The following is a 26,196-nucleotide window of genomic DNA, read 5'->3' on the forward strand; positions in this document are numbered from 1 at the left end:
TGCAGTGTAAGGTGATGCCCACTGAGAGAGGTTCCTAACACAGCACTGAGAATTCAGCCATGCAGAAGATGCCCAGACCCCTCTGGGTGGAGATGTGAGTTCATCTACTGCAGGAATATGACCAGACAGCAAGTTCAGACAAGAGCTTTTCTCTTAACCTTCCCAACTGGGACATCAGACTCCTGGGAAGAATATGTCCCCAGTGATGATCCTGACACCCAACCCAAGTTAACCCAGGCTGGATGTAGGATCTGATTCAGCCCATTTAACCTTAGTGAAGCGCTTGGTTTAGTTTCCACCAGTACCCCAGGCAATCAGCACAGAGAGATCAGCGCCTGCGCTGGATGGTCTCCGGTATGGGAGTCTCTCTCGTGAAGAAGTGGGACAGTGCAGTGATTCTCAATGCTAGTTCATAACTGTACACTCATTTGAAGTGACTCATTCAATTGAAAGCCAGCACTGCCTAAAAATTGCTTCCAGCTCCCCAAAACACATGCTGCTACCATTCTGTGACGCTGCTTCAGCGTAATGCGCCGCTCACAAACCCACACCATGGCTTTGCCACTCAGACTACTCATGTTCCCAACACAGCACCCTGACTCCACACCTGCTGCAGATCCAGTCTCAGAGTTTCTGCTGTAGTCTACCATGATTAATTTTAGTCTATGACAGTGGGTGGCAGAAAGCAAGGAGAAGCAGTCAAGGAAGCCAGAAGCTGGATCCAACTATGGGAAGATCAGCAGTACTGAAACACAATAATGCCTCAGCAGGGGATACATGAGACAAGGAGACACTGGAAAGGGCACATCCCAAGTAGTACACACAGCATATCCTGAACCAGAGAGCCAGCAGATAGAAAGGGTATTCTGTGCTATGAATGTGCCAGAGGGAACCTCTGTTTAACTGTCTGGTTTTGGTGGAGGATTTTATTAGTGTGTGAGCAGTCTGTGCAATCAAATGCACTCCCTGCAGAAGTACACAAGCAACTTCAATACATAGATATAACAGATAATATATAGATAATAATAGATATAATAATAAATGTTTTTTCCCCTAATGATTTTTCATTGTTGAGGTTGTCAGGAGACCTTCTCTCCCTAGAGAGCTGTTGTCCATCACCAGCAAACCCTGCAGTGAAACCTAGATGACAGAGAGTGATGCAAACTCAGTGTTTTCAAAAGGAAAACGGGGTCGTGTTGTGTATTTTGCAGGAAAGAAACAAAAAGACACCACACAAGGATTGCTTTCTTTTCCCAGCCCAGGAGCTGCAGAGAGGTCATAGGCATGCAACTGAGGGCATTCTCAGACACTACAGACCAGAAACCAGTTTCCACTGAGAAAATGGGACTTTATTTCAGGCCCCCATCAAACCAGTGCAATGACAACTTCTGAGAGCAGGAAACTTCACCACAAACTTCAGCTGCAGTCAATAGAGTACTCAGGAACCACAAGCCTTTGTGTTTTACCTTCTGAAATAACAGATGCCACACATTCTTCGTTTTGAAACCTGTCCCACAAGAGTCAGAGGCTGCAGCTGACACCAACACACTGCAAATACCAGCTCCAAATCCTACCTTACAAGATGTTGTTAATGTTGCTCTAGCTTCTGTTAATCCATAGTTGTATTTCTGCTGTCTTACATGTAACACAACACATATGCAGATGCACGTGAATCAGTGGGGATACCTCCCTCTTGAGTCATTCCCAGTCAGTCGTTGATTTCTTATTGTGAGTTAAAGCACCATGAAAAATTGGAAGGAATCAAACCTGAAAACATGTACCATTCATACCACAGCAAATACTGAGCTAAAGGCTGTCAATCAGAGACCAACACTTTTAACTAAAACTTGTATTATAACGGCACACTCACCCATACAACTGCACTAGGTGATTGGAAACGAGCACTGTAAAACCTCACAGATTAATAAAGAGAGTAGTAGCTGTTAATTTACCTCCATCTTGTGAGTTCATGATATTCAAAGCAAACAGCATGGCGTTGGAGAACGTGGTCGCCTCTTCTTTGCTTGCAAAGTTCAAGCCATAGACCTGCCGTGCGTCGCGCCATTGATGAAAGGTTGGTGTCGCTTGGTTGTACTTCAGTCCCTTCACAATTGAGTAATTAATCACTACCTATGGTTTGGAAGAGAAGGGTGAAGATTAAAAACAGTTCTGTTTTCAATGGGAAGAGCCCTCGAGCCTTTGGTAAAGGTGAGTTGAATTGGTAGAGGCCATACGTAGGGCAGCTCCCGGCTCGTGGTACAGTAAGGCAACGTGTGTTCCAGGGACAGAAGACCCACATCTGGGGGGGAGATTTACAACAGCTCAAACTCCACCTCAGGGAGCTATTTTTGCAAAATGTATTATCTGCTTCTGTTTCCTACAGCACCTCTGCAGGATAGAGTCATGCAGACAGATGCGAGGAGCCAGTGCCAGCAGCTGCTGCCATCTTTTCAGGGATGATCATGCACAATCGTCAGAAGAAGTGCCAGACAGAGCTCCCTGTCCTACAGCAGTTGATTGACTCATTGCACTGGCTCTGCTTTTCTCCTCCTGTGTGCATGATCACCACAAACTTGTTATGTTGAATTTTTTTTCTCTAGAATCAGACAGACAATGACAAAACTACACAACCGAGAGCTTCCTCTCCCACCTACCTCCTCCCTTGCTGTATGAGCTACAATTTCCAGGAAAGGAGTGACTGCAGCACAAGGGTGGTTTCTGCATGTTTTGATTTGACCTGCTAAATACAATGCCCTGTCTATCCTTTGGCAGGGCACGTGGGACACACAGCTACACACTGCACCTGAGATCCAACCAGAAACCAACAATGCTAAAAGCACGAGCTGCTCTAGCTAAAGGTGGAGAGGCAGGAGTGGCAGCTACAACACTAACAAGCCAAATGACCCATGGCAGAGATGGCATCTGAGACACTCATCTGTGGACTGACAATGGCACTCTGTTGTGACCCAGATTTAAGAAACCAAATGCCAACAGAATGGATCACAATTATTCTCATGAACAGATACAGTGCAGTTAAAAAACACAGAAGGAGTAGGAAATGGAGGCTCCCTCTTCATCAGCCCACACAGGGCTGAAGGGAACATGGGACAGTGTAATTTCAGTGGTGTAATTTCAGCTGGAGTTTTTAACAGGAGCCAGAACAGTCCCACAATTTCTGGTCCTTATTGAGAGACAGTCAATAGAAATCTTCCATCAGACTGGTTTGTAGGGTTCATCTTCATCTGCAAATTAGGTGGGCTTGACACTGGGATATAGGAGTGGGAAGAAGAACCTTGGTGCACATTGTCTGGGAGCTCACTCTTAGCACGAGTCTTGCCATCCTGGACTTGGTAAGAGGGAAGCAACAACTGAAGACAAGGGAATGCAGAGCCAGTAATGAATAAATGCTGTACACAGTGTTTATTGTTACAGGTGGATCCCACACAGCAGAAAACCTACCAATGCATCTTTTTCTCAGTCTGATTGACCAGCACTTTGAGAGGTTTTCTGCTAGCATTGTTATTCCATCTAAAGAACTCCAACATGTTTAATTGGATGAACAGCATTTTTGCTAGACAGCTGACAATCAAAACCAATTTCAAAGCTAAATAACTCCCGAGTTCTGACTTCTCAATGGCTTGCCAATTTAAATGGGCAGAAAAACATTAGATGCTCACCTAGTCATACATAAGGAGCAAACTGTTTTGCACACAATCCTATTTTTGCTTTGCAAAGTGAGTGTTTCCTACCTACTAAAGGAACCTTCTGTTTCAAAGGACAGCACTGTTAAAGCCCAAAGAGCATCAGAGGGTGTAACTCAGCTGTATAATAAGAGAAAGAAATGATGAAACCCTATGCCTATGAGTGCACAAAGGTATCTTGTACAGATGGTGTGGAGAAACTACAAGGCACATGATGGTAACTAAGTACTTCAGAGGACTAATTAAAATAGCACAGGTGTTTTTTTACAGGTGTTTCTAACGAATCTTTACTCTGAAGCTTCGTATGTCAGTAAAACAGCATCTGCCATGCTGAGCAGACCAACACTTCATCTTTTCATCTTCAGCTGTAGTCTGTAATAGCTGGAGAAACTGACTGGAAACCTTGCAGAAATAAGTAATGGGTTTGTTTGTAGCAAACAGTTCTTCCTAGAACTGTTCACCCAGAGTTTATCTTAAAGGCTGAAGCGTGACAATTTTGTGTGCCTACTTTTTCTTTTCCAATCACTTTTGGTATTTTCTATGCAGAAAAAAGCCAGTCTTGTCATTGATATATAAGTCTGTGCTGCTCTGAACTCTTCAGTTCTGGATTTCAATGTTGTCTCATGGCCAGGAGTTTCCCAGACCTGCTGGACATGGCATTAACATGCTGACACCTTCCAGTGCTTTCATCACTAGAACGTTAAAAGATTCTCTTCTCCTTTAGGTGGTGTTCTCCTTCACCCAGTCATCTCGTTTTCAGTGGTAGGCTCTCTGGGGGAGACAGGGAACTTTGGAACCTATTAAAAGGCTCCACACTGAGAAGCCCTTCCCTTTGGCTGCAGTCTGTAGGCTGATGACGTGTCATTTGTGTGCAGCGATGATGGTGGTGTCTGAGACTCACAGCAATGGGGCTAAAACGGATCAAGTGGGACTCAGCACCACGTCTGAGGTGTAACCACAACCAAGAGCTCTCACACACATGTCTTACTGCCATACTCTTACTATGTTTCTCCACAGTATGAGATGGTTCAGAAGTTTGTTAGCAGCCTGGGGCCTGCTGCACTGCCAGCCCTCAGACATCCCTCATGCTGAAACAGGGAGGATACAGCACAACAGCTGAAAGCTGCTACAGTTGAGGCCAGTTTACTTCTATAAGCAGGCTCAAACATGACCGACTTCTAATGAGTTACAGTGGTGACTAATTGGTTCTTTACTTTGTTAAAAAATGTGGCTTAGTTTATATCCCAAGCATGCTGTCCCCATCTCAGTTTTGGCTTAGGCTCAAGTGTAAACCATCCCACTTGCCCCAAGGCACTGTTTTTACATTCACTTCTTAGCCACATCAACACAGCAAACCCTCAGGAGATAAGATTCACTTCTGACTTGCACACTCCTCCCTGCTTATTTGTTCAGCACATGCCTTTCGGTGCTGAGATCATGCCGAGCTGAAATCATTTGATGTAAAACCATCATTTTAAACCCTCAGCTTTGAGAACTTGTTGCTAACACACTTCACCTTTCCAACAGGCTGGGTTACAACAGCAGCTGGCAAGTTGCAACACAGAGTAAACCATTCCCTTGTGACTGTCAGGCTTGGAGAAAAGGAAGACTTCAAGGAAACATCAAAGCTCGTGGTGTCAAGCGACTGTAAAGGCTGATCCAGCCTTAGCTTCAAACCAGCTCTGGCCTTTGTGTGTCTACTTCAAAAGCCTGCTTCTGGCTTTCTGAAGATTACTGCTCATGCCAGCATGAGCCTATGCAAATGTGCATGTCTGTGCAGAGCAAGAAGGGCAATCTGTGTGCTGCTGGTCTGTAACAGCACTGCTGCTGCATGCAAGCACGACACCAGCACGTCACCCGAGCAAATAAGGAGAACAAGAGGTGGGGTGACCACATCCCAGTGGTGAGAAGGATGCTCAAGTTCTGCCATACTTCTTTTTCAGACATCATCAGCTAGCAAATAAGATAAACACAGATAAGGCAAGCAGAAGGAGCAGACAGTGTCATCAGCTCTAACACACGCACTGAAAAGGGCCAGAAAACAGAAAGGCAGCAGACAAACACAACAAGAGGAGGCAACAGAAGAAGACAGATTAAAAGACAAAAGAGAGAGGATGAAAATTAAAGAGAGAGATTATTAGAGATGTCATATAAACCAACAAAAATGAAAAGGGAGACATTAAAGGCAGGCAGGGCTGAAGTCATGATTACTCCAGTCTGTGCCTTGCCAAACAGTATGTAATAAAATTGCTCCTCTGTGGTATTGTTGTGTTATGTATTTTAGACTAGCATCTCAACTCTTGGAAATCTGTGATTTGGCATATAATGAAGCTACACATATTAACTGGAGATTGGTCCTTTTCAGAAAGAGATGGCTTTCCTGGCAAAGCAACAGCTTTCACTTAAACCTCACTTTCAGTGTTATTTAGCACAACCTGAAGAGCTAGCATGAAAAGGTTTGTTCAAAGAATGATTTTAATCACAGAATCTCAAGGGTTGGAAGGGATCTCAAAAGCTCATCCAGTGCAACCCCCCTGCCAGAGCAGCACCACCTAGAGCAGGGCACGCAGGGACTCATCCAGCTGGGCTGGAATGTCTCCACAGCCCATCTGGGCAGCCCCTGCCAGTGCTCCCTCACCTCAACAGGGAACAAGTTTGTCCTTGTGTTTCTCTGGAACCTCTTCTGTTCCAGCTTGTCCCCGTTGCCACTTGTCCTGTCACTGGCCATCACTGAGCACAGCCTGGCTCCAGCCTCCTCACACCCTTTATGTATCTGTAACCATGCATGAGGTCACCCCTCAGTCTCCTCCAAGCTGCAGAGCCCCAGCTCCCTCAGCCTCTCATCACAAGGGAGATGCTCCACCCCATCACCTTTGTGTCCCTGCACTGTAGCATCTCCAGTAGCTCCCTGTCCTTCTGGAACTGAGGAGCCCAGATCTGGACACAACATCCCAGATGTGGTCTCACGAGGGCAGAGTAGAGGGGGAGCAGAACCTCTCTGACCTGCTGCCCACAGCCCTTCTCATACAGCCCAGGATGCCATTGGCTTTCTTGGCCACGAGGGCATGTTGCTGGCTCAGGCTCATCCTGCTGTCCATCAGCACCCCCAGGTCGCTTCCTCGTGTGCTATTCTCTAACACTTCATTCCCCAGCCTGTCCTGGCACATGGGGCTGTTCTTTCCCAGATGCAACACCCTACACTTGTCCTTGTTGAATTGTAACTGAACTTCATTTCTGTTCTCATTAAATGCAAATACCCAGCAAGCAGAGAAAGCTTATGATTCCACCTGAGACACATAAAATGTATCAAATTCTGAATCTTGAGACTTTTGGAATGTTCCTTTAACACTACTGTGCCACACTGCCTTGACTTTGACTCATGGCACTGGATTTTTGTAATCATATTTAAGGTGAATATTTGATTTTAGACAGTTTTAATTAAGGCAACCTGAACTTTTTGTTTGTTTAAGGGAAGGTTTTTAGTCCTTAAACTCTAGAAAAACACATTCTTCTACCTGCTTCCTTCTAAGCTGAGATGGTTTTTAGTTGGCATGCAGTCTTTCCATAAGCAGGAGCATATGCAAACAGACAGAATGTTACAGCTGATGCAAAACATGGCTAAAGTACCAATCGGGATTTTACTTTTTCAACTGCATGCTCTGATTCAAACTGACCTATGGTACACAGTCTCCCTTACATAAGTACATAGACTTTATGATTTTTGCTTGTTTTACACCAGCTGTTCAGACCCATCTTGTAGGCACAGGCAGTCACAGGCTGCAGTCACGTGAAAATCATCCACGGTCACCTGCTGGTTGTGTGAAATAAACAGCTAGTGTGGCCTGTTACAAAGCAGTACTGGCTTTCACAAATGAGTAAGAAAGCAGAATATTTCTATTTTTGGAATGGATCTACATTCATATATTGCCCTGCTCTACTGAGAAGGGTAAAAACAGTGACAAGAGACACGGCAGATGTTTCCAAAGCGCACAGCAAGGAGCTGAAAAGCAACAAGTCAGAACCTCCTCCTGTTCTGCTTTTCCTTTTTCATAATGACTGTGTGTATGGGCAGTGTAGCTAAGTCATTAACACTTCCAGCAAGCAACCTGACAAACTTTTCCAGTTGACCTAAGCATCATTACAACTGAGAGACGTCATCTGCATTTCCCTGAGCCGATGGGTCAGTTCAGCACCTGTGGCAGCTTGGGGTGGTGGTGGCTTGGTGGCCGCTCTCTGGCTGGGCTTGGCTCGGTGTGCCATGTCCCTGCCTATCTCACACCAGTGACAAAGCTCCTCACACCTTCCCAGGAGACAAAACCGCTCTCCAAACCAACAGGAAAGCCAGTGCCCACTGTTTTCTGACTCTTCTGCCAGGCTGAGGACTCAAGGAGAGCAGGGGAGGCAGGCAGCCTGGGCTGCCATCACCGTGCTGGCCTCAACCTGACACACAGAGAGAGTCCTTGGCTGTGAAATTGCTGCTCTAAAATGGAAATGGCACTATGGTGCAGCATCACCACTCTGACCAAGCACATGTTTCTAATTTAGGGTTTGACATTGGGTTACAGAGCTTCTGATGGCTTGCAGTGCCCAGCACACCTGTGACCCAGGCTGGGGCAGCCCTGGGTTGAGCACTGTGCTTTGGTGGTCTGATCCCAGTTCTGACAACCTAAATCCCACAGCACTCCTTTAATAAGCAAGGAGGTCCTGTGGACTTAGGCTGCTATAAATCAGATCACAGCATGCACCTAGGATTTTAAAATGCATTATGAGGAGCTAATTACTTATCACAGCAAGGTAACAACAGCAAATCTCTCTGTCATCTACCAAAAGTCCTGTGTGCAAAGAAGCAGCAACAAACTATGATCCATTCTGTGTGCAAAAAAAGGATACAAAATGTGAGTGACTGGAGCAAACAGACTCATAGGCACCTCACAGGGAGCTGTAAACGTTGCTAGACTGCATTAAACACACAAGTCACAGTATCAAATGAGATCAAAGGTTAATTTACAAGCAACTCAATACGTTTACTCACTTGTTGATCTTGCAGTTTAACTCCAACTACCCTGAAGGTGTTAGTGGCCGTGTTGTGGTATATGTTGATTCTGCTGAATCCCTGCTGTCCAGGTTTGATTGGCACCCATTTCTTACTGGTATCGTCATAGACCATAACTGAAGCCCGGGCTTGGCAAATACTCTGTTCGCTGGAGAGCAAAAAACAACAAAATCAGGGGCAAAAAAACAGTGAATTTTCTGTGTGCTACCAAAAAACATGTAAAGGAGAACAAACAAAAAGAAACTCTCATCACCGCTTAGAACGTACGTTTTGGAAGAGGTCTGCTAATCCTTCAAATGCAATCTGCCTGTTAAATTAAAGCTGGCATGTGTGTGTTCAGAAACATTAAAAACTCCAGTGTGATGCTGGTTTGAACTGGTAATCTCTTTCCAAACATATATGGCCCTGAGGAATAACTTGTTTCATGCAGACGTTATGAAAACTGCCCAACAGTACGAGCGTTACGTTTGCTTTATGAACCTACCGGCAAGCGAAGCCTTTCACATCTGCCTGAAAACTTACCAACATTTTACAGCTTACTGACAAAATCAACGTGACATCCACAGCTGAGTTACACAGTTAAAAGTGGAAGCAAGCAGCCCTTGAACCAAAAGCCACGTTAGGTAAACCAAAGAAATCAATTACGTTAATCCAGATGACGCCTAACACCCGGCCCCACTGACGCACTTGTAAGTCCCAGAATACACAGTGCAACACACAGCAAACTCTTTTTTCCTTCATCCTGGTTGCAAAGAAAGTGGGAAAGGGGAATTTGGTGCATTATTTTGTATAGAATCACAGAATGGTGGGGGTTGGAAGGGACCTTTAGAGCTCATCCAGTCCAACCCCCCTGCCAAAGCAGCTCCCACCTAGATCAGGTCACACAGGAACGTGTCCAGGCCAGTCTTGAAGACCTCCAAGGAAGGAGCCTCCACACCCTCCCTGGGCAGCCTGTATAGCATTAACATAGAACTATTTTTGCTCTGTAGACTCACAGGAATTCATCACTTCTTCACCTCTTGCTTGCATATTTGTGGCTAACATACATACTACAATAATGCTCAAACACAGGTTTGATGTGCAAGGAATGCCAGTGGCAAACACTCTTGAGGTGACATGCCCGTACAGATCAGGATTTCAATTCCCACCCTAATCATTTCCCAGTCACTTTTCTTATACCAGAGGAAACAAAAGTTCCTTAAACAAAGGAAAAAAACCAATCCTCCAAATCATGGAGATGTGTGATCTTCAGCTGTAACAGGGATATCCAACAACCAACCAGAGCACCTTAGGAGAACATAAAACTGTTAGGATTTATGTCCTGCAAAGACCTTAAATTCATGACTGTCCTATTAACTTTAGACCCATATATATTTCTAGGTACACCTCCTTTCCTTAGTCCAAGCCGTATTAAATAATTTTTGGCAGAGCAGTATGGAGTGGTAATCCGCTTTACACACAAATCCTTTTTTTTCCCTCCCTTGCATATACTTATTTGCTTTGATTTTGCTCAGTAATGCCTCACTTTCCAAATACACAAGAAGCTCATGTGTGGTCCTAAACCATATCCTTGAATTGCCATGGAATCAAATTACACTGCTGGTGAATTACACCAACTGTTGCAAACCCAAACCCTCCCATTGCTGTCATCACTTTAATGAAAGGGAGTATGTTACTGTAAGTATTAACTGATAGACTACAGCAGCAATTTTCAATCTCTTCTGATTTGTGTCTCTCAAATGATTTCCAAGGTATACACATGTCCCATTGTACACTAAAGCCTACTGATGCTGGCTTGTTTTATCAGTCACTGTGCAGAGCATCCCCCAGACCTCTTCCAGGCTGGAAACTCTTCACAGCATTTACAGAGGGAGCAGCAATGCTGGTAGACATCTCCATAAAGAACAAGTAAGAAAACTGGATTGTGTTACTGGAGCAACATATTCACATCAGAAAGACTAAACATTACTTGTGTTCTTCAGAATTCATACAGTCAAGCTCATCCAACCGATGCTGGTGCTTTGTTATGCGAGATACCCGTGGAACAGCTGTGCCTTTGCTGATGTACTTACCCAGCAAATACCTCTCCATCCCTTTTTTTAAGGTAAGCTGATGTCTCATGGCAGCTTCTCTGAATCTGACACTAGCAGCTGAGGGATTTGAGCTATCTCCAGCCTGCCTAATCCTCCACCTGGTGCAGGAGCTGCAGGCCAGCAGCAGTGGCAGGGTCTGCATCCTCCAGCGCTGCCTGGGGACTCTCAGTCTGCCATTCACAGATGGGGAAGGTGGAAGAGAAGTGCACCATCCAAAAGGCAAGTACACTGCATTAGCTTTGCCATGTGGGAATGGAATGGCTGAAAAGAATCTCTGGTGCAGTCCTGTGGCTGGATGGTGCCCACCTGCCTGTGCTACTAGATGTCTCATGCCACCTCCAGCTGCCTGGGGCTACAGTAGCCCCCTGTCCAGAGAGTCTGGGGGCTCTCAGAAAACATTGAGTGACACTCAGCCAGCGTGACACCAGGTCCTTCTCAGGCCTCACTGGTCTCTGCAAGCCTTGCTCCTCGCTGTACTAAGGTCAGTAAGAGCACACCACTGGTTTCATCAGAGCGAGTCTGGGACACAACGTGATCCCCATTCCAGTGAATTTTGGAACCCACAATTGCCATTGCTTCTTAATGAGTCAAGATTAATTAAATCATCCTTACTTACAACACAGAGAACAGAGTTAACCATCCAGCTGTGAGGGCCTCACCATGGCATCATTTGCAACGACATATCCAGAGTCCAGTGGAAACAGCAACTTTGCCTTCAGACTGCTGCCAATAAGAACTGCAGGAGAGAACCCCTCTATAACCCCACGACTGAAATATGGATGTAGGCCCCAGGAGCATTAGTTAATGCAATGACAACCAATTGTTACTGGAACATAAAGCAACGCATCAGGTTCAATCCCTGCTCTCCCTGCAGTCAATGGAAGTTTTTCATCGCTCGTTTGAATGGAAACAGGATTAAGCCTGTTATCTGGCCTCCAGTGAAACAACAGAAAGGAACATGAAACAAGTACAGCACAAGGGGAATCCTTTCCTGCAAAGTACTTCATCAATCTTTCAAAACCTAAAACTCCCCCAGGGATCAATTGCCAGCTTGCTGTCTCACCCTAAATGGAGGTGTAACCCTTTATGCCTGAGAACTGCCTACTCATCCCACTCCCAAAAAGCACAGCTCTCCCTCTGCTGCTTTAAGGGGCTTCCCTGGAAACAGACCAGAACATGTTCCTCTCATAAAGATGAGGGAGAGCCTCTGTATTGCATTATGTGGAGTCCACTGTTTTAAACATAAATCAAGCAACATCAGTTTCACAAAGCTCCACTAAATTTTGTGGGGTTTTTTTAGGACTGTACATCATTGATACTGACATCAACTACACACAACAGGTAATAAATATGGGGCTTAGTCACACTATTGTGCATAATCACATTCCTACTCCATGAGCAGAGTCTGGCAGGTATCAGTATTTATACACAAAGTCATGAGTGGAGCTTCTACGCTCGGTTCTGGTGAGGTCACACCTCAGATACTGTGTCCAGTTCTGGGCCCCTCACTACAAGAAGGACATTGAGGTGCTGGAGTGTGTCCAGAGACAGGCAACAAAGCTGACGAAGGGTTTAGAGAGGAGTTCTTACAAGGAGCAGCTGAGGGAGCTGGGGATGTTCAGCCTGGAGAAGAGGAGGCTGAGGAGAGACACGAGATCACTCTCTACAACTACCTGAAGGGGGGTTGTAGTGAGATGGGGGTCGATCTCTTCTGTCCAGTAGTGAATGAGAGAACACAAGGAAATGGGCTCAAGTTGCACCAGGGGAGGTTTAGATTGGACATTAGGAAGAACGCTTTCACTGAGAGGGTTGTTAAGCACTGGCACAGGCTGCCCAGGGAGCTGGTGGAGTCACCATCCCTGGAGATATTCAAGAGGCACATAGACGAGGTGCTGAGGGACATGGGTTAGTTTAGTGACTGGCCTGGTAGTGTAAGTGGTTGGACTCAATGGTCTTCAAGGTCTTTACCAACCACAACGATTCTATGGTTCTAGAACTTCCTTGTTTTCTTTAAGAACACACAAAAGTTAACTGGAAAATGGACATGAGCTGGTGAACATTCATCCACTTTCACATACCTTCCCAGATATTACCAATTGCCCTGTTGATTTTTTTATGTTACATTAACATGCAAATGGTCAGTCTTTCATCTGTGTCTCCACCATAGGCAATTATGTGTAGAAGAGACAAAACTAGCATCACTGAGGGACCTTAATTACAAAATTTAAGGCAACTTCACCTAGAAATGTCTCTCTCATCTGTGCAGAACTTGAAAAATGCAGTCCTTTCCTCCTGGCTTTTAGGAAATTGATGATTACCGTGGACTCATAGCCATAAAAAGAGCCACAAAGGAGTGTAGAAAAGATAACACTGGGGACCTCAGGGAAAATAGCTGTATTTTTTTGTGAATTATCACATGAGACTCAATGAGGCTGCTTGACATTACATGTCTGACTGCAAATAATCACACAGGATGAGGAAGCATAGGGAGGAATGAAATGACAGAAATTACTGTTTCACTCTGTCTAGCCCTGTGGGTTATCCATATGCATTTGAACACAAAGCTCAAAACTGAACCACAACAGATCTGGCATAGAGAATAAGGAGGGGAAAGGGAGGAAATGGTTGGAGGGAAGTCTTTGGTAGAAAGGCTCTAGAGGGTCTTCAAGGCTTTTTCCCTCCTGTCTTGGACTGAGAAAAAGGTGAGAGGCCAAGCTGCACTGCTCCTTCACTGACCTGTTTCTTCTACTTAGAAGGTATCTTCTTATGAATAAAATCTTTGCAGAGGGTCATCATATCATGCTCACAGAAGTGTAACAAATGAATGCAACTAACCAGGGGTTTAACACCTAATTTCATGGGATCTGCTCCAGCTGGACCAGGAGATTTCCCCTATCCTTTATATTTACAGGTATAACTGTTTCACTGGGGCAGACATTCCCTTAAAGTGTGAAAGCTCCCCTGATACAAATCAAGCTGCCATGCTTTGAACTTCTTACACATCTACCTTGTTTCAAGCTGCTCGGGATTCTCTCACCTTCAAACAAGCCATCTCCTGGTATTCTTAGGAAATGCAAACAGCTGCTTTCACAAACATCTACCTTCCTTTTAATTTCTGTTTCCCACCCATTTCCCTCACACACAACCCCCCAAATGATTCATAATTAAAAATACTTTGGAATGACCTTGTCATCCTTGTTGCTGTCAGGAATTGTTACCACTGCTTTGCCCAAGGCTCGTTCTGCCTGGGGACAAACCCTCAGCACACGGGGGACACAAAGTAACTCATAAGCCATTTAACACATTTCTCTGCTTCTCCACTGAGTCTGCCTGCAGAAAGTCACAGCTGCGTGGTGAAACCCCACATTCATGAAATAGATGCTGACGCTGAGTTAAGAAGCCGACAGAATTCTCTCAGTGTCAGCTGAAATAGCTAATGTGAACACCAAATCCTGTATATGGAGACATGTGGTCTGTGCAGTGCTTACCTGTGTAAACCTCAAAATTAGTAAGACATCCCTGCAGTATTTAAAACTCAAAACTCCAATGCACTACCTTGCTAAACGTTTCAATTGATTTCACTACAACAAATGTAATAATGACTGGGATGCTGGGAAGTATTTCAGTATCTGTCTTTACAGAAAGAGGTGGATATTTCTACCTGACAACTGAAGTTACAGGAAAAGAACCTTGGAGACCCTCTGAACACAAATCCATTGGGTCACCTGGGCTCACATAGACCATATCTGAGATCTGTGCTCGTTACACACAAAAGTTGGATGGAAATCAATGACTCTCCAGCGTTTCCAGCAGAGATGAACCACCAGCTTTGCTCATGACCCTGCTTCTTGTTGGGAGCCTCACTTCCCCAACACAATGTCAGTCATGTTTGTGACTCCTTTGAGGACATCAGCTTACTTCCCTCTGCAACCAGACCCACAGCACAGCGGTGTCACCATCGTTCACACCAACACTGTCCCAGAGCACTCATTTCCTCAGCAACACAGCCAAACCTCAGTGAAACAATAGCATTTAGCCACCCATGAAACTAAAGAGGAGTGCAAACCCAGAGGGACTTAACACTCAAATAGCTGCTTTCAGTCCTCAGTGATGTGCAGATACCTGATACCTAGCAGATGTTTAGAAAAACAGCAGTCACAGTTTCATGTACAACATGGCAGTGGCACAAGCACTCTTCCCATTTGCTTTTCTGAGTCCCCTTTCCTGAGAACCCTTGAAAAACCAACCCATGGACTCAGTGGACTCAGAAATCCTGTTTACACTCACTACTGGTTATCTGTCTGCAGAGAAACCTCTCCAACAGTGTTGCCCTTGCTACAGTCACCCTGAAGTCGAAACCTAGTTCCCAGGGGAGCTGCTATTTTTTGGTCTCCTCAGCTTGCATGTACACATTGAAAACGTGCCTTTGGTGCTGGGCTTTGGCTGCACTGCCAGGGGGAGATGAGTCTTTTGCACTGAGCATCATCTGCACGTGCCTGGTCACCATCTTTCTCCTCTGTTAAATGCCAGCATCTAAATAGTTTAGTATTAAGTAATTACAAGGAAACAGTAGAAGTGCAAAGCCTCCTTCATAAGCAGCTCTCAAAAAGACTGAGACTGTTAAACAACATTGTGACACACCTGCAAGATAAATACATATTTTACAGAGCAGGAAATAGAAATGCTGGTGCACAGTTGGCAAGATTAACACCAAGATCAACAGCAGTTCACCTCCACGAGGAAGAGCATTTAAGAGCTACTCTTCTTCCTGCTAGTAACTAAACATTCATTCTGAACTCTCCCTTATAACATTGGCATACTCATCTGGAAACCAAAAGATAGACATTTGACGAGGCTCCACACTAAGGCAGTGGTACTAGTACTTAGGGAGATAACTTGCTAAATTTGCTAAACATGTATGCAATCCTGGCATGACCTGAAGAACTTGCATCACCTCCTGTCGCCCCTCAGTGCTGTTGAGCGTGGGAGGAGTGAGTAGAAATACAAAAAGTGTGTAAAACGATGATGCAGTGGAGGAGATGTTCCACCTGAGCCTGACTGTCAGTCCAGCACAGCTCAGTCCTCAGCACCACCAGCAAAAGCCTGCAGAGAGTCCTGACCTCTCAGTGTCCACCATGGCACTTAAACCACACATCTGGCAATCAGTGGAGATCCAGTGGAGTGGCTGCAGCATAAGCACCCCCATCTGCTTAGTTGGTGTTGCTGAGGTTTTGAAACTACACTGTGGGGTTAATTTTAACCCATCACTTCTCTGGTAGGTTGTGCAAAGCAACGTGTAAGAATTCAAATGATCTGAAGGGGAACTCCAGTCAACTCAACATCTTAATGCTTTAGAAGAACTGCTTTGCAAAAGGCACTTGATAGAGGAAGTGTAAGTGATTCAAAGCAGTGTAAGTGATTCAAAGTAGTGCCATCACTGCCAGGCAGCTGGACCCCTACAGCCATGCCATGCTCCAGGGAACTTTCCCTTTAACTTCCACCTAATCTTAAAGGTCAGGTCAGTGCTGTCTCCTCACGGAGCAACTCCACTGCTCTGTAAACACCTGGATTCACGCGACATTTCTTTCTGCAGTGGAGTGTGGTTCACTTTCAGACTTTGCATACCACCTTGAAGAGATACTTTGGGAGTTCCTAAAAATAAATATCAATGAATGTTGAGAAGTTCCTAAAAATAACTTGAGTAAATGGGCTGGGGAAACACTGTGAGCCCAACTAGTCAGAAACAGTAAAAAAGCAACTTAACTCGAGCAGGTTGCTATTAATGTAAAGTCATTTCCCTTCACCCTCAGATTACAGAAATAAAACCAAGAAGTAGCTAATCTTTTAAAATACACATTATGTAAAGCACAGAACTGAACTGCCAAGTGAAAATACATGACTGAGGGCTCTCACTCACAGGCCAGCCATATCCACATGTCAGGAGGACAATAAACAAAGGCTTTTGAAAGACCATCGGAACTAATAATCAGGATAGGCAGACTCATAACTGAACACAGAAAATCAGCACAAAGGTCTTTCATTAGAGCTAGTGTTGCTTTGCCTTGGTTCCCCTTCAGTCCCAGAAGAAATGCAAATGAACTTATGACAACTCCCTTGGAGCTGACGGAGGCAGATCTGGAATGAAGGAGGCTCACTCTGTCAAGTCAACCTCTCCTTCCCTGCCAGGGGATGCATATTAATGTAGTGTTGCCATACAAGCTTAATTACCATTCTATACAGTTATAAATTACCCTCTGAGGCAGACCTTCTGTGTTTATGACAACACATGCTCTCCTTCCCATCCAGTCACAGTAACCCTGGCCAACAGATTCCCTGCCATCCTTCGTGGTCCCCAGATACTTACGTGCCTGCCATGGAGGACGACCTGGCCAGGTAATCCCGCGGGAGTACCGCACGTGCCCTTAAACCCAAACAGACTGTTTCACCTGATTACTGAGCAGAAGACGATTTGGCAGGGGGACAAGCCAGGAGTCTCTAAGAAGGCTTACAACCAAAACAGGAAAGGGAAGAGAGCAGAAGGGCAGGAAGTAACACTCGCACGGCTGGGCGGGGAAGGGACTTTAAAGAAGAAATGTATTGTTCCTTTCAGCTGATTTAACCACCACAGGTCCAAACAATATAGATTGAGATTAGATGCACCACCTTTGCCTCATTGGTGGCATGGATAGTAAAAACACTTCACTTTCTCAAAGCCCAGGTTCACTGTCTGAGAAAAAGCAAACAAACCTCATAGAAAAAGCCGCCGGCTATTATTCATCTGTGGCATGGGCGTTTGCTCAGGGCAAAGCCAAGCACAGGGGCCCCAGCTGTACCGAGGGCCCCTGGCCCACCTTGCCACCACCCTGGCCTTGCCTACAGCTGGCTGGGGGCCAGCTCCAGCCCTAAACCCAAACTGGCATGCACAGTGCCCGGGCTACTGCATGCAGACTCTCATCTACCGCAGCAATACAGCTTTTAGAGTCATAGAATCGTTTCAGTTGGAAGAGACCTTGAAGACCATCGAGTCCAGCCTTTGTCTCAGCCCCATCAACCACTAGACTAGTCCTATCAACCACTTTTGGATGAGACCTGCCTTACACTTGGTGAACTTGGGGTCCTGCCACTGCAAAAGCTTTCTTCCGTTTGCTCTCCAAGCCTGCAGTCCTACTTGGGGCATCACCATAAACACATGGCCTAAGAAATGCACCTTCACATGAGCTAAGAAATGCACCTTCACAAAAAGATAATTGGCCAAGTACCTCGCAGAAAGACGTGGAAGAAACCTCCAACATTGAAAAAACAAGATAAAACTTGCTCCAAAGGGTGAGTAGTGTGTGCTCTCTCCTCGTCACCAGCAGCCCCAAGAGCCCGTTTGTCGCAGCAACAGGCTGTCCCCATCAGAGCTGCTGGAAACACAGCAAGGACCCATGGTTTTACCATGGAGGCAGTGTGCAGCATGCCATGCACACTGGCTTTCTCTGAGTGTCACTCTGAAGTCTGCACTAATGAGGCAAAACCTGTAGAGTCCCAAGGAGGCCAACCCTGAGGGGATCACACAATCCCTCATGTCCTGGCAGTGTCTTCAGAGTGCAACATACGTGTGAATAACCTTATATCCCCATTTAATATAGTAAGAAGAGAGAAGAGTGAAAAGTAGGCTGAATTTGGCAGGGTTCATCAGCTAAAGAAACACTTCAGCACAGTTTCTGTTGAGGAGCAAAGGCTACAAACTCTGCCCTGCCTGAGCAGAGGAGCAGAGTGCTTTTCATATTCACTGGTTTTCCTGTTATAAAAGGTTGCTTTTGTGGTCCAGATGAAAGACCTACAGAAACTATATGTGAAATGGCACCTAGTAAAAACATGGCTGTGAAAATCTGGCTGAGCTCACGGTTGTTAGTGCGTTGCTTGTTCAGTTGCAGCTCCTGATTCCTCTGCAGTAAATCTCAGTATGACTGAAGGGAATGAGTCAAGTTTAAAACCCAACAAGAAATAAAGTTCTCACTGACATTTAAGCAAAGCTTTTTCTGTTGAGCTTTTTAATCTTTTTTTTCCTGTTTAGTGAAACATTTTCCTATTGCTTTCCTAGGATTTCACTTTGGCTGCACTTTCCTGATACTACACCTTTCTGCTTTGGGATCTGGGTGGGTTTTGGGCACTACCTCGTTTCATTAAATAAAAATCCTGCTTTTCACGAATTTAAAACTGGATATTAGTTGGAGTCAAGTTGGCAGCTCTTCTGTATGTCTCGTACACTGCTTAGACTATTAATGTAGAGGTCGTGCATACACAGAATACTGCTTGTATTAGAAAAGAAGGACACAACCTAAAAAATGCACCTCCAAATAATTACAGACTCAAATCATTAATTGCTCAGACCAGCCACACTGGCTCCACTGCTCTAGGCTGAGGGATGCAGAAAGATGGACTAAGGAGAGATCTGAGCAGCCTTTTTATTTCTCTGATTTCAAGTGTCCAGGCTAGATATAGTCACTAATTTAAGGGGAAGGAAACAGCACTAAGTTGTCAGAATAGCTTTCCTGCTAAACCAAGCAGATACAATTTTCATTACACACAAATATCAGTTACCATAATATCAGTGAGGATAATCTGTTTCTAAAGACTGTTTCCCTGGACACAAATGCACTCGAGCACACCTGAAAGCTCCCATTCTCCCTGCCAGATCCTGCTAGCACTGTGCATGCCCAAAGCACAGCAAAGAGCTAGTCACTACTGACACATCCAATGTCACACCAGGAAAAAGTGTCAGTAAGTGGGACAAAGCCCAGCACTGCCTCTCAGTGTTCCCATCATAAGCCAAATTAATTTCACTAAGCACTGCAGCATACATTCCAGCAGAAGTGCCTCTAATCACCCTCTGCATTGCTAAAATGCCTCCGTGGCCTGGACCAGAAAGGGAGCACTTAGAAGGAAACAGCACTCTGGGACAAATGACAAATAAGACCCAGTAGCTGATTTCTATCCAGTCCTCACAAAGGACCATATGCTGGATAAACAGATTATTTCAGTCATGTGTTGAGATCTGTGTGAGGGCAGGATTCCTGAACACAGAAGCAGGCTTATGTGAATATTCCCATAGGTTTCCAAGCAGCACGTCTGCTGGCTTTCATCTTCCAAAGACATCCAAGTATTCCATTTGCTTTCTTTTGGAGAGCTTCATCACTGGATGAAACGTGATTTGTATAAGACAATAATGTTATATTTTTTCAGTCCTTAGAACTACAGGCTGAATGCAGAAAGGTGAGTGTCTCAGCCTCAGAATGATTCACTTCCAATTACAAAACCCAGTTAGCTTGTGAGAATGAAACGATGCACTATAGAATGCACCTAGAAAGACTATTGCAACCACAAAACAGAAATCAGACTGTAACCACCTAAGAGCTATTTGAAGGCAGACATGATTAAGGCTTTTTTTAAATAAGCACATATTTCACACCTTCCAGAAAGCTTTTTATACACGGATACCAGTTGTTTTTAATTCACTGATGCTCCCAAAAGGCATTTTATTATATTGCACAACATTCCAAATTTGCATATGGCAATGTCTTTCATGTAATGACCTCATGGTTAAGAAATCTGACAGTTCACACTGAAACTGTACCCTCAGATTTCATCAGTTACAAGCCAGTTGTGTGGACACGTGCACAAATGCTACAGGACAGCACATCAGATAGGCAGTCAGACATCCAGATTCACTAAACTAATTTCACAGCTGTTAATAGTTTGTTGGATGTAAGGCATTTCCTCATACACTGACATTTGCAACTGCTTAACATGCTGATGAGACAAAAACCATTCCTTGTCCTCAGAAAGTTTAACCCTGTATGTTCCGACACCCTATGACAGGAGTTAAACACGTGCAACTAGGTAAGGTGCCAACTGCCACTTGGGCAGAAAAGCAATTGTTTCTGCACTGAGTGTATTCTATAAATGAGAAACTTCTTGAGACTATTAATTTAGGATGCAATCCCACCACTGCTGAGATCCAAGGAAGTTTTACCATGAGCTTGTAAGTGACAAGACAAGGAATAGGTTCCACTCCAGCAGTGGCAAGGAAACTGATGGCATGAAAAACAGAAGATTGCTTCTTTTCCCCAAATCTTTTAAAGAACTTGAGATCTGCAAGACATGAGAAGCCCTATTTTTTTCCTGCCAGGAAGCTCCCAACTCTCAGTTCAAGCTGTGCCCTTTCCTAAGATGATTCCACGTCCCCCCTTCACTCCACAGAGGGAAGAGTCAGGACTCACACGCTTTCAAAAGGACTGTCTGTTTGGGCTGATGCAAAGAGCTTAGGTATTACATTAAGGAAATAGTTGCATTGCAAAGAATTAACTCTGTGGCTGCCTTCAATTTTCCTCTCTATAAACTGTGATGAGCAATGGGCAGCAAGCCCAGACCCCACGTTAAGCAGCACGGAAGAAGTTATAGACCATATGGAGAGAAATGGAGTGCCACTTCATCCACAGGATATCTAGAATGCCTTTTTGCCTGAGTCAGCTAATTGCACATCCGCAAATCAGCACATTTGGAACAAATGGAGCATTATGATAGAATGGGAAATTTATTTCATATGATCAAAGTTCGCCAGAAAAAGTCCCCCTGAAAGTACTTCAGAGCCCTGAGCGCCTGGGGCATTTTACAGTCCTTATTAAACAAACGTTTCCACGTTGTTTTGAGGCAGCCAGTGGTGCAATGGACTGTATCTTCTGAGCCTCCATGTCAGCAACCTCACTGCAGCCACCAGCAGGGGCATCTCCTTGCTGCGGGCACAAGGCGCCTCCATGCACAGAACCAGCCCTAGTACCCCAACCTGCTCCAGCCACAGCTAAGTTACTGCTCCATCACTTGGCCTCAGACAAGGCTTATCATCTCCCATCTTTTCCAAGGACTGAGGATTAAAATGTATAGACTTTCAAACCCTCTTCTATACTGCAGATTCTAAGAGGTGTACTTAGCTTTTCCACATAACTTTTAAAATGTCAAAGTAGATCGATGCCCTTGACCTAAAGAGTCATTAGCAATGGTCTGAGTGTCAATACAAACTCACTTGGGGTATCAACAGAAAATCAATCTCATATTTATGTCACCAAGCATATGCTATTGCCCAACATTGCTCAACAGCAGATGTGTTTTCACTTTCAGCTTGCATTTTTCCTTAGACTTTAGTAAACAGATTGTCACAAGTGGTTTCAGCAGCTGTAGGCAGTGGGCATTTGAACTGAATTCTTTTTGTTGTTGTTGTAGATCTTCATTTATGGGGAGTTCAGCTAAATTACTGGGGTTTAAATGTGAAACAGTAAACACTATATTTAACATAGCCTCAAAGACAGATTAGGAGATTCTTGCTCAAAACTAGCAGTTGCTCATTTCTAGTACTAACTTGTGTTATTTAATGCTACCCACCACTAAGTAACATAAACCAGACATCATGTTCTACTAAGCAGACGCTTGCATCATGAGACACCTCTGTAGCATGTTGTGGGCACCATAACCTGGTGGAAGTATTTTTATCATAAGCCTGGCAGAGGCACGTGGATGGGTGAGGTGAAGATAGCAGGTGTGAAGATAAGGAAAGGTTATGTGACATAAGGGCTGCTGCAGTGAAGAGAAGGCATGTAAAAACAGAGTAAGAGATTGGAGGGGAAGAAGCTGACAAAATAAAAATGATCAGAAACGACATTTCACTGTATTTTCATGACTTGCAGTTCTCTAAAGGCATGTGTCTGCCTGATGCTCAGGTTGCCAGACAGAGAACATTTGCTATTTGTTGGAAAAGTGCTTTTCGAGACAGCAACACCAGTCCTTACAAATCACAGCCCAAAGGACAGTACTAAAGTGAGGACTGTGCTGCACAGGCTGACAGCAAAAGCTGGTGAGTTCTACTGTTTAGGGAAGAAAGATGTGCCAGCATTGCATTGGTCAAGGTGGCAAGAGGACTAGAGACTAGGTTAATGCCAAGAAGGTGAATATCTGGCCTGATTTCTACAGTTCCTTCTGATATTTGCACTTCTCTGAGCAGGACAGGTTGAAATGAATAGCTGGCTTAGAGAAACAACTTGCAGAAGTTAGGTGTAGGTGTGGTCAGCAGTTTGTCATTAATCTTTCATTACCATCTAGCACACCAGAGTGGACATGCAGTGGAAACTCCTCCCTGTAACAACAGTACAGTATCCACATCCCTTCCTCCTTTTTTTGTGCCTTACAGTAGATAAGCATCAGCTTTTACAAGAATCCCTTACAACACATACTAAAATGCTGAGCTTGTTTTGCATGACTCGATTCCTGCTCCATCCTTGCTGAAGTTGGTGGAAAAACTCCCATTAGCAATTTCAGCTGCAGCAGCAACTCACATTCTGTATCATCTGTGTCGCTGGTCAGGCAGTAAAACAAGGTAAATGATACTGGCCTGTTGGAGCCTCATCTTAAATCCAGTGTCTGCACAGATGGGCAACTAATATGCCCTCAATACTTGCAGATTTGCTTCAGTTTGAAGAATAACATGTTACTCCTGGGCACAAACAACAGACTGTACAACTGAGTCATGTATTTAAGTAACTTCATTCTGATAAAAAGTGAATATTCAGGTCTGAGCATTTGCAGCTTTCTGCCATGGACAAGGTACAGCCCTCTTACATGTCACCAAATGTAAATAAGCTGCACTCAATGACTAGCATAGTAACATGCTGTAACCAGCAAGGGGGTTTGGGTATTTTTTTCCCCTTAAATTTAACAGGGAGAACAATTTTTACACTACTTTAGTAAAAATAAACACAAGGAGAGCTAGTGAATAGGGATGTGCAGCAAATCCTTTGTCCAAAACTACTGACAGCGCTTAACAAAACAGAAGTTATCCTGGCAGCCCCTTCCTTTCCCCCTTCTTCTCCCCTTCCATTATTTCTTGGCAAAGATTTGTCCCCATTGCCTGGCAGATAAAAATATTTGATGAGTGGCAAAACTGAAGAAAGATCCCTGAGCACATTTGTGCAGCAGACTGGCTTGCATGCAGCGTTTGGGTTCTGCAAGACGACTATATCTTTTTCTAAATCAAAGCTGCAGGTTGTTTGCAATGCACAACACACCAAAGAGGAAAGGCTATTTCAAGTAATGGAAGAAACATCCTTGCTCTACTGTGGTTTGGGCCCTGTTTCACTCCTCTGTCACACCAGCCTGACACTTGTGAGTCTGCCAGTCAGCCACTGGAAAGCTGGTAGGAAAAGGATGGGACAGATAGAAAGCTGAAGCAATTGCATAAGCCTTATTTCATTAGGAGAGCAAACTAGAGGCTGATAGCAAGTGCCTCCCAAAGAATTGCTGCTCACCTCCACCAGTGCCTCCATCAGCTCCTCCACCTGCAGCCAACAGCTGCCAAAGCCTCCACAATGGCGTGCACAGTCCCTTTCAGAATCAGCTTGGGGCTATTGCCAAACACAGTACCATTGCACCGATGATCTTTATATGTAACAGTATCCAGGACTAAACTTCTACTAAAAGCACTTCAGGCAGTAAATGTAAGCATTTTGGCTACATGTAGCCTGTTGCTGGTGTCCTTAAACCTTACAAAAGCAAGCCCTTGTAACAGCAAATCCTGAAGGTACAAAAAGGCTGGAAAACTATTGGAAAGGAGGTGTTTGGATTGGCATCAGTCTTGCAGGCAATGGCACAGGTTCTGGAGTAGCCATGAAACTACTCGTGTCCATGACATGGAGAAGTCATGCCTATGGTTTGTGACAATTTTCACAACCCAGAGCTTTGGAAGAAAGATTCTTCCACATTTCATAGAATCATAGATTGGATGGTTTAATTCCACCCTACTGAAGAGCAGCCTCCAGGTCATAGATCTGCTGCAGCTAATTTGGCAGAAGGAGCACTGTCTCTTCAGAGAAGGGCAACAGAAATCTGCAAATACAGCTTGTGTGGGGGAGAATAAACAGCTTTCATTCTCTGTAGAATGATAGACACTGAGCAAATGTAACAAAAAAACCCAAACCAACCTTAAAAACCAAGCTAAAACCAACCAAAAGACCCATGGTAGCAAAGAATAGCTCCTCCAACACCTGGCAAACCTCTCCTCTGCAGGAGCTCCAGTTGCCCAGCCAGCACAGTGCTGGGGAGAACACACACACACCAGAAAGGGAGAAGAGACTTTTTTCACTGTGGCACTGCAAGAATTTCAGTCATTTCAGGTTCTCACCTACCAATTCAACCTGTGATGAGCTTTTCTCCCACTAGGAAAGAAAAGCATGTTTCAGCATCTTGCAGGGGTGGTCAGGAGGTGGTTTCCTTTCCCAGATAACCCAGGGAGAGGCAAACCACTTGAGCAGTGGCAAATCCTAGGAGAAGGCAGCCCCAGGCAAACAAGAGGTGCCACAAGGCTTTGGGCATGCTGTGTGGCCACAGGCTGGAGAGCTGATGGATTTTTATCCTTTGTGCTCTCCAGGTGCTTCATCTTTGCTCGAGGCCACAAGTGAATGAGCAGATAATCTGTACAGAGGTACCTGCAGCCAGTCTGACCTGAATGTGGGCTTGTATTGCTGTAGGGAAAGGGGAACAGGCAGGAGAAAGGAAGCACAAGTGGTTGTGCCACAAACTAAAGAATATAAACCAGAGAGAATAGATGCAAACCACCCTTTGTCCGTGTGTCCCAGGTGCTGCCTTTCAACCTGCTTTTCCTTAAGGAGGAAAGGTGGTTGTGACCTGCTGTCTCTCACTGGCACTTTCCTGTAAACAGCCAGATTAAAATGTACCCAGTAGCTCATGCCTGTGTTATCTCAGTTCACTGTTACTGACTCTAAGGAAAAATCCTGAGGTTTTGAAAGCTGAGAGGCTCACCAACCCACTTAGGCACCAGAACCCATGCTCACAGAAATCAGCAATTTCTTTAAAAGCAGGTTCAAAAGTATTTCAAAACTAACAGGGGGAAAAAAAAAAGCTAAAACCTGTCTAGTTTAAAAGAACTTTCCATCTATTTCCATAAGGCTACAGGAAATTTCAGTTGGCAAGATGTGCAGTGCATGGAAAGGGAAGCAATCAAAGGCATTGTCAGGAAAACAAACGGGATGAACTGTACACAGCAATCACATCTTTCAGATGCTCAAGATGGGCAGCACCGGTTTCTTGGTCTTAAATGGAAGATTTATCATTGTGGAAATGATGCTAAGTTCTACTTAAAAACAAATCAGAAGAGGCAAAACCAAACTGGTGCCTCCAGCAGAACACCCAAATGAGGACAGTCACAGCAGTTTTGCTTCGCATCCATTAACAGAAAATGGTTTTAAGGGTTAGCACTATGTTTCTCCAGCTTCTACAGCTTAAAGCAGCATTATCATTTCAA

At 44.7% G+C, this 26,196-nt stretch overlaps 1 protein-coding gene across 2 annotated transcripts in view; it reads right to left on the reverse strand.

The window, feature by feature from the left end:
- The window catches only part of EVL (Enah/Vasp-like), a 77,336-nt gene extending 59,984 nt beyond the window's left edge, over window positions 1-17,352 (reverse strand). For both annotated transcript variants that reach the window (XM_061997976.1, XM_061997975.1), the window contains exons 1-3: window positions 17,212-17,352; window positions 8,734-8,902; window positions 1,953-2,130 (exon numbers count right to left, since the gene is read on the reverse strand). In XM_061997976.1, coding sequence (XP_061853960.1) covers window positions 1,953-2,130; window positions 8,734-8,902; window positions 17,212-17,222 — 358 coding nt within the window. In that variant the 5' untranslated portion in view covers window positions 17,223-17,352. The remainder of the gene's footprint in view (window positions 1-1,952; window positions 2,131-8,733; window positions 8,903-17,211) is intronic.
- Between the last annotated feature and the right edge of the window lie 8,844 nt (window positions 17,353-26,196).

The sequence above is a fragment of the Colius striatus genome, chromosome 6, assembly GCF_028858725.1.
Source record: "Colius striatus isolate bColStr4 chromosome 6, bColStr4.1.hap1, whole genome shotgun sequence".
Lineage (NCBI taxonomy): Eukaryota > Metazoa > Chordata > Aves > Coliiformes > Coliidae > Colius > Colius striatus.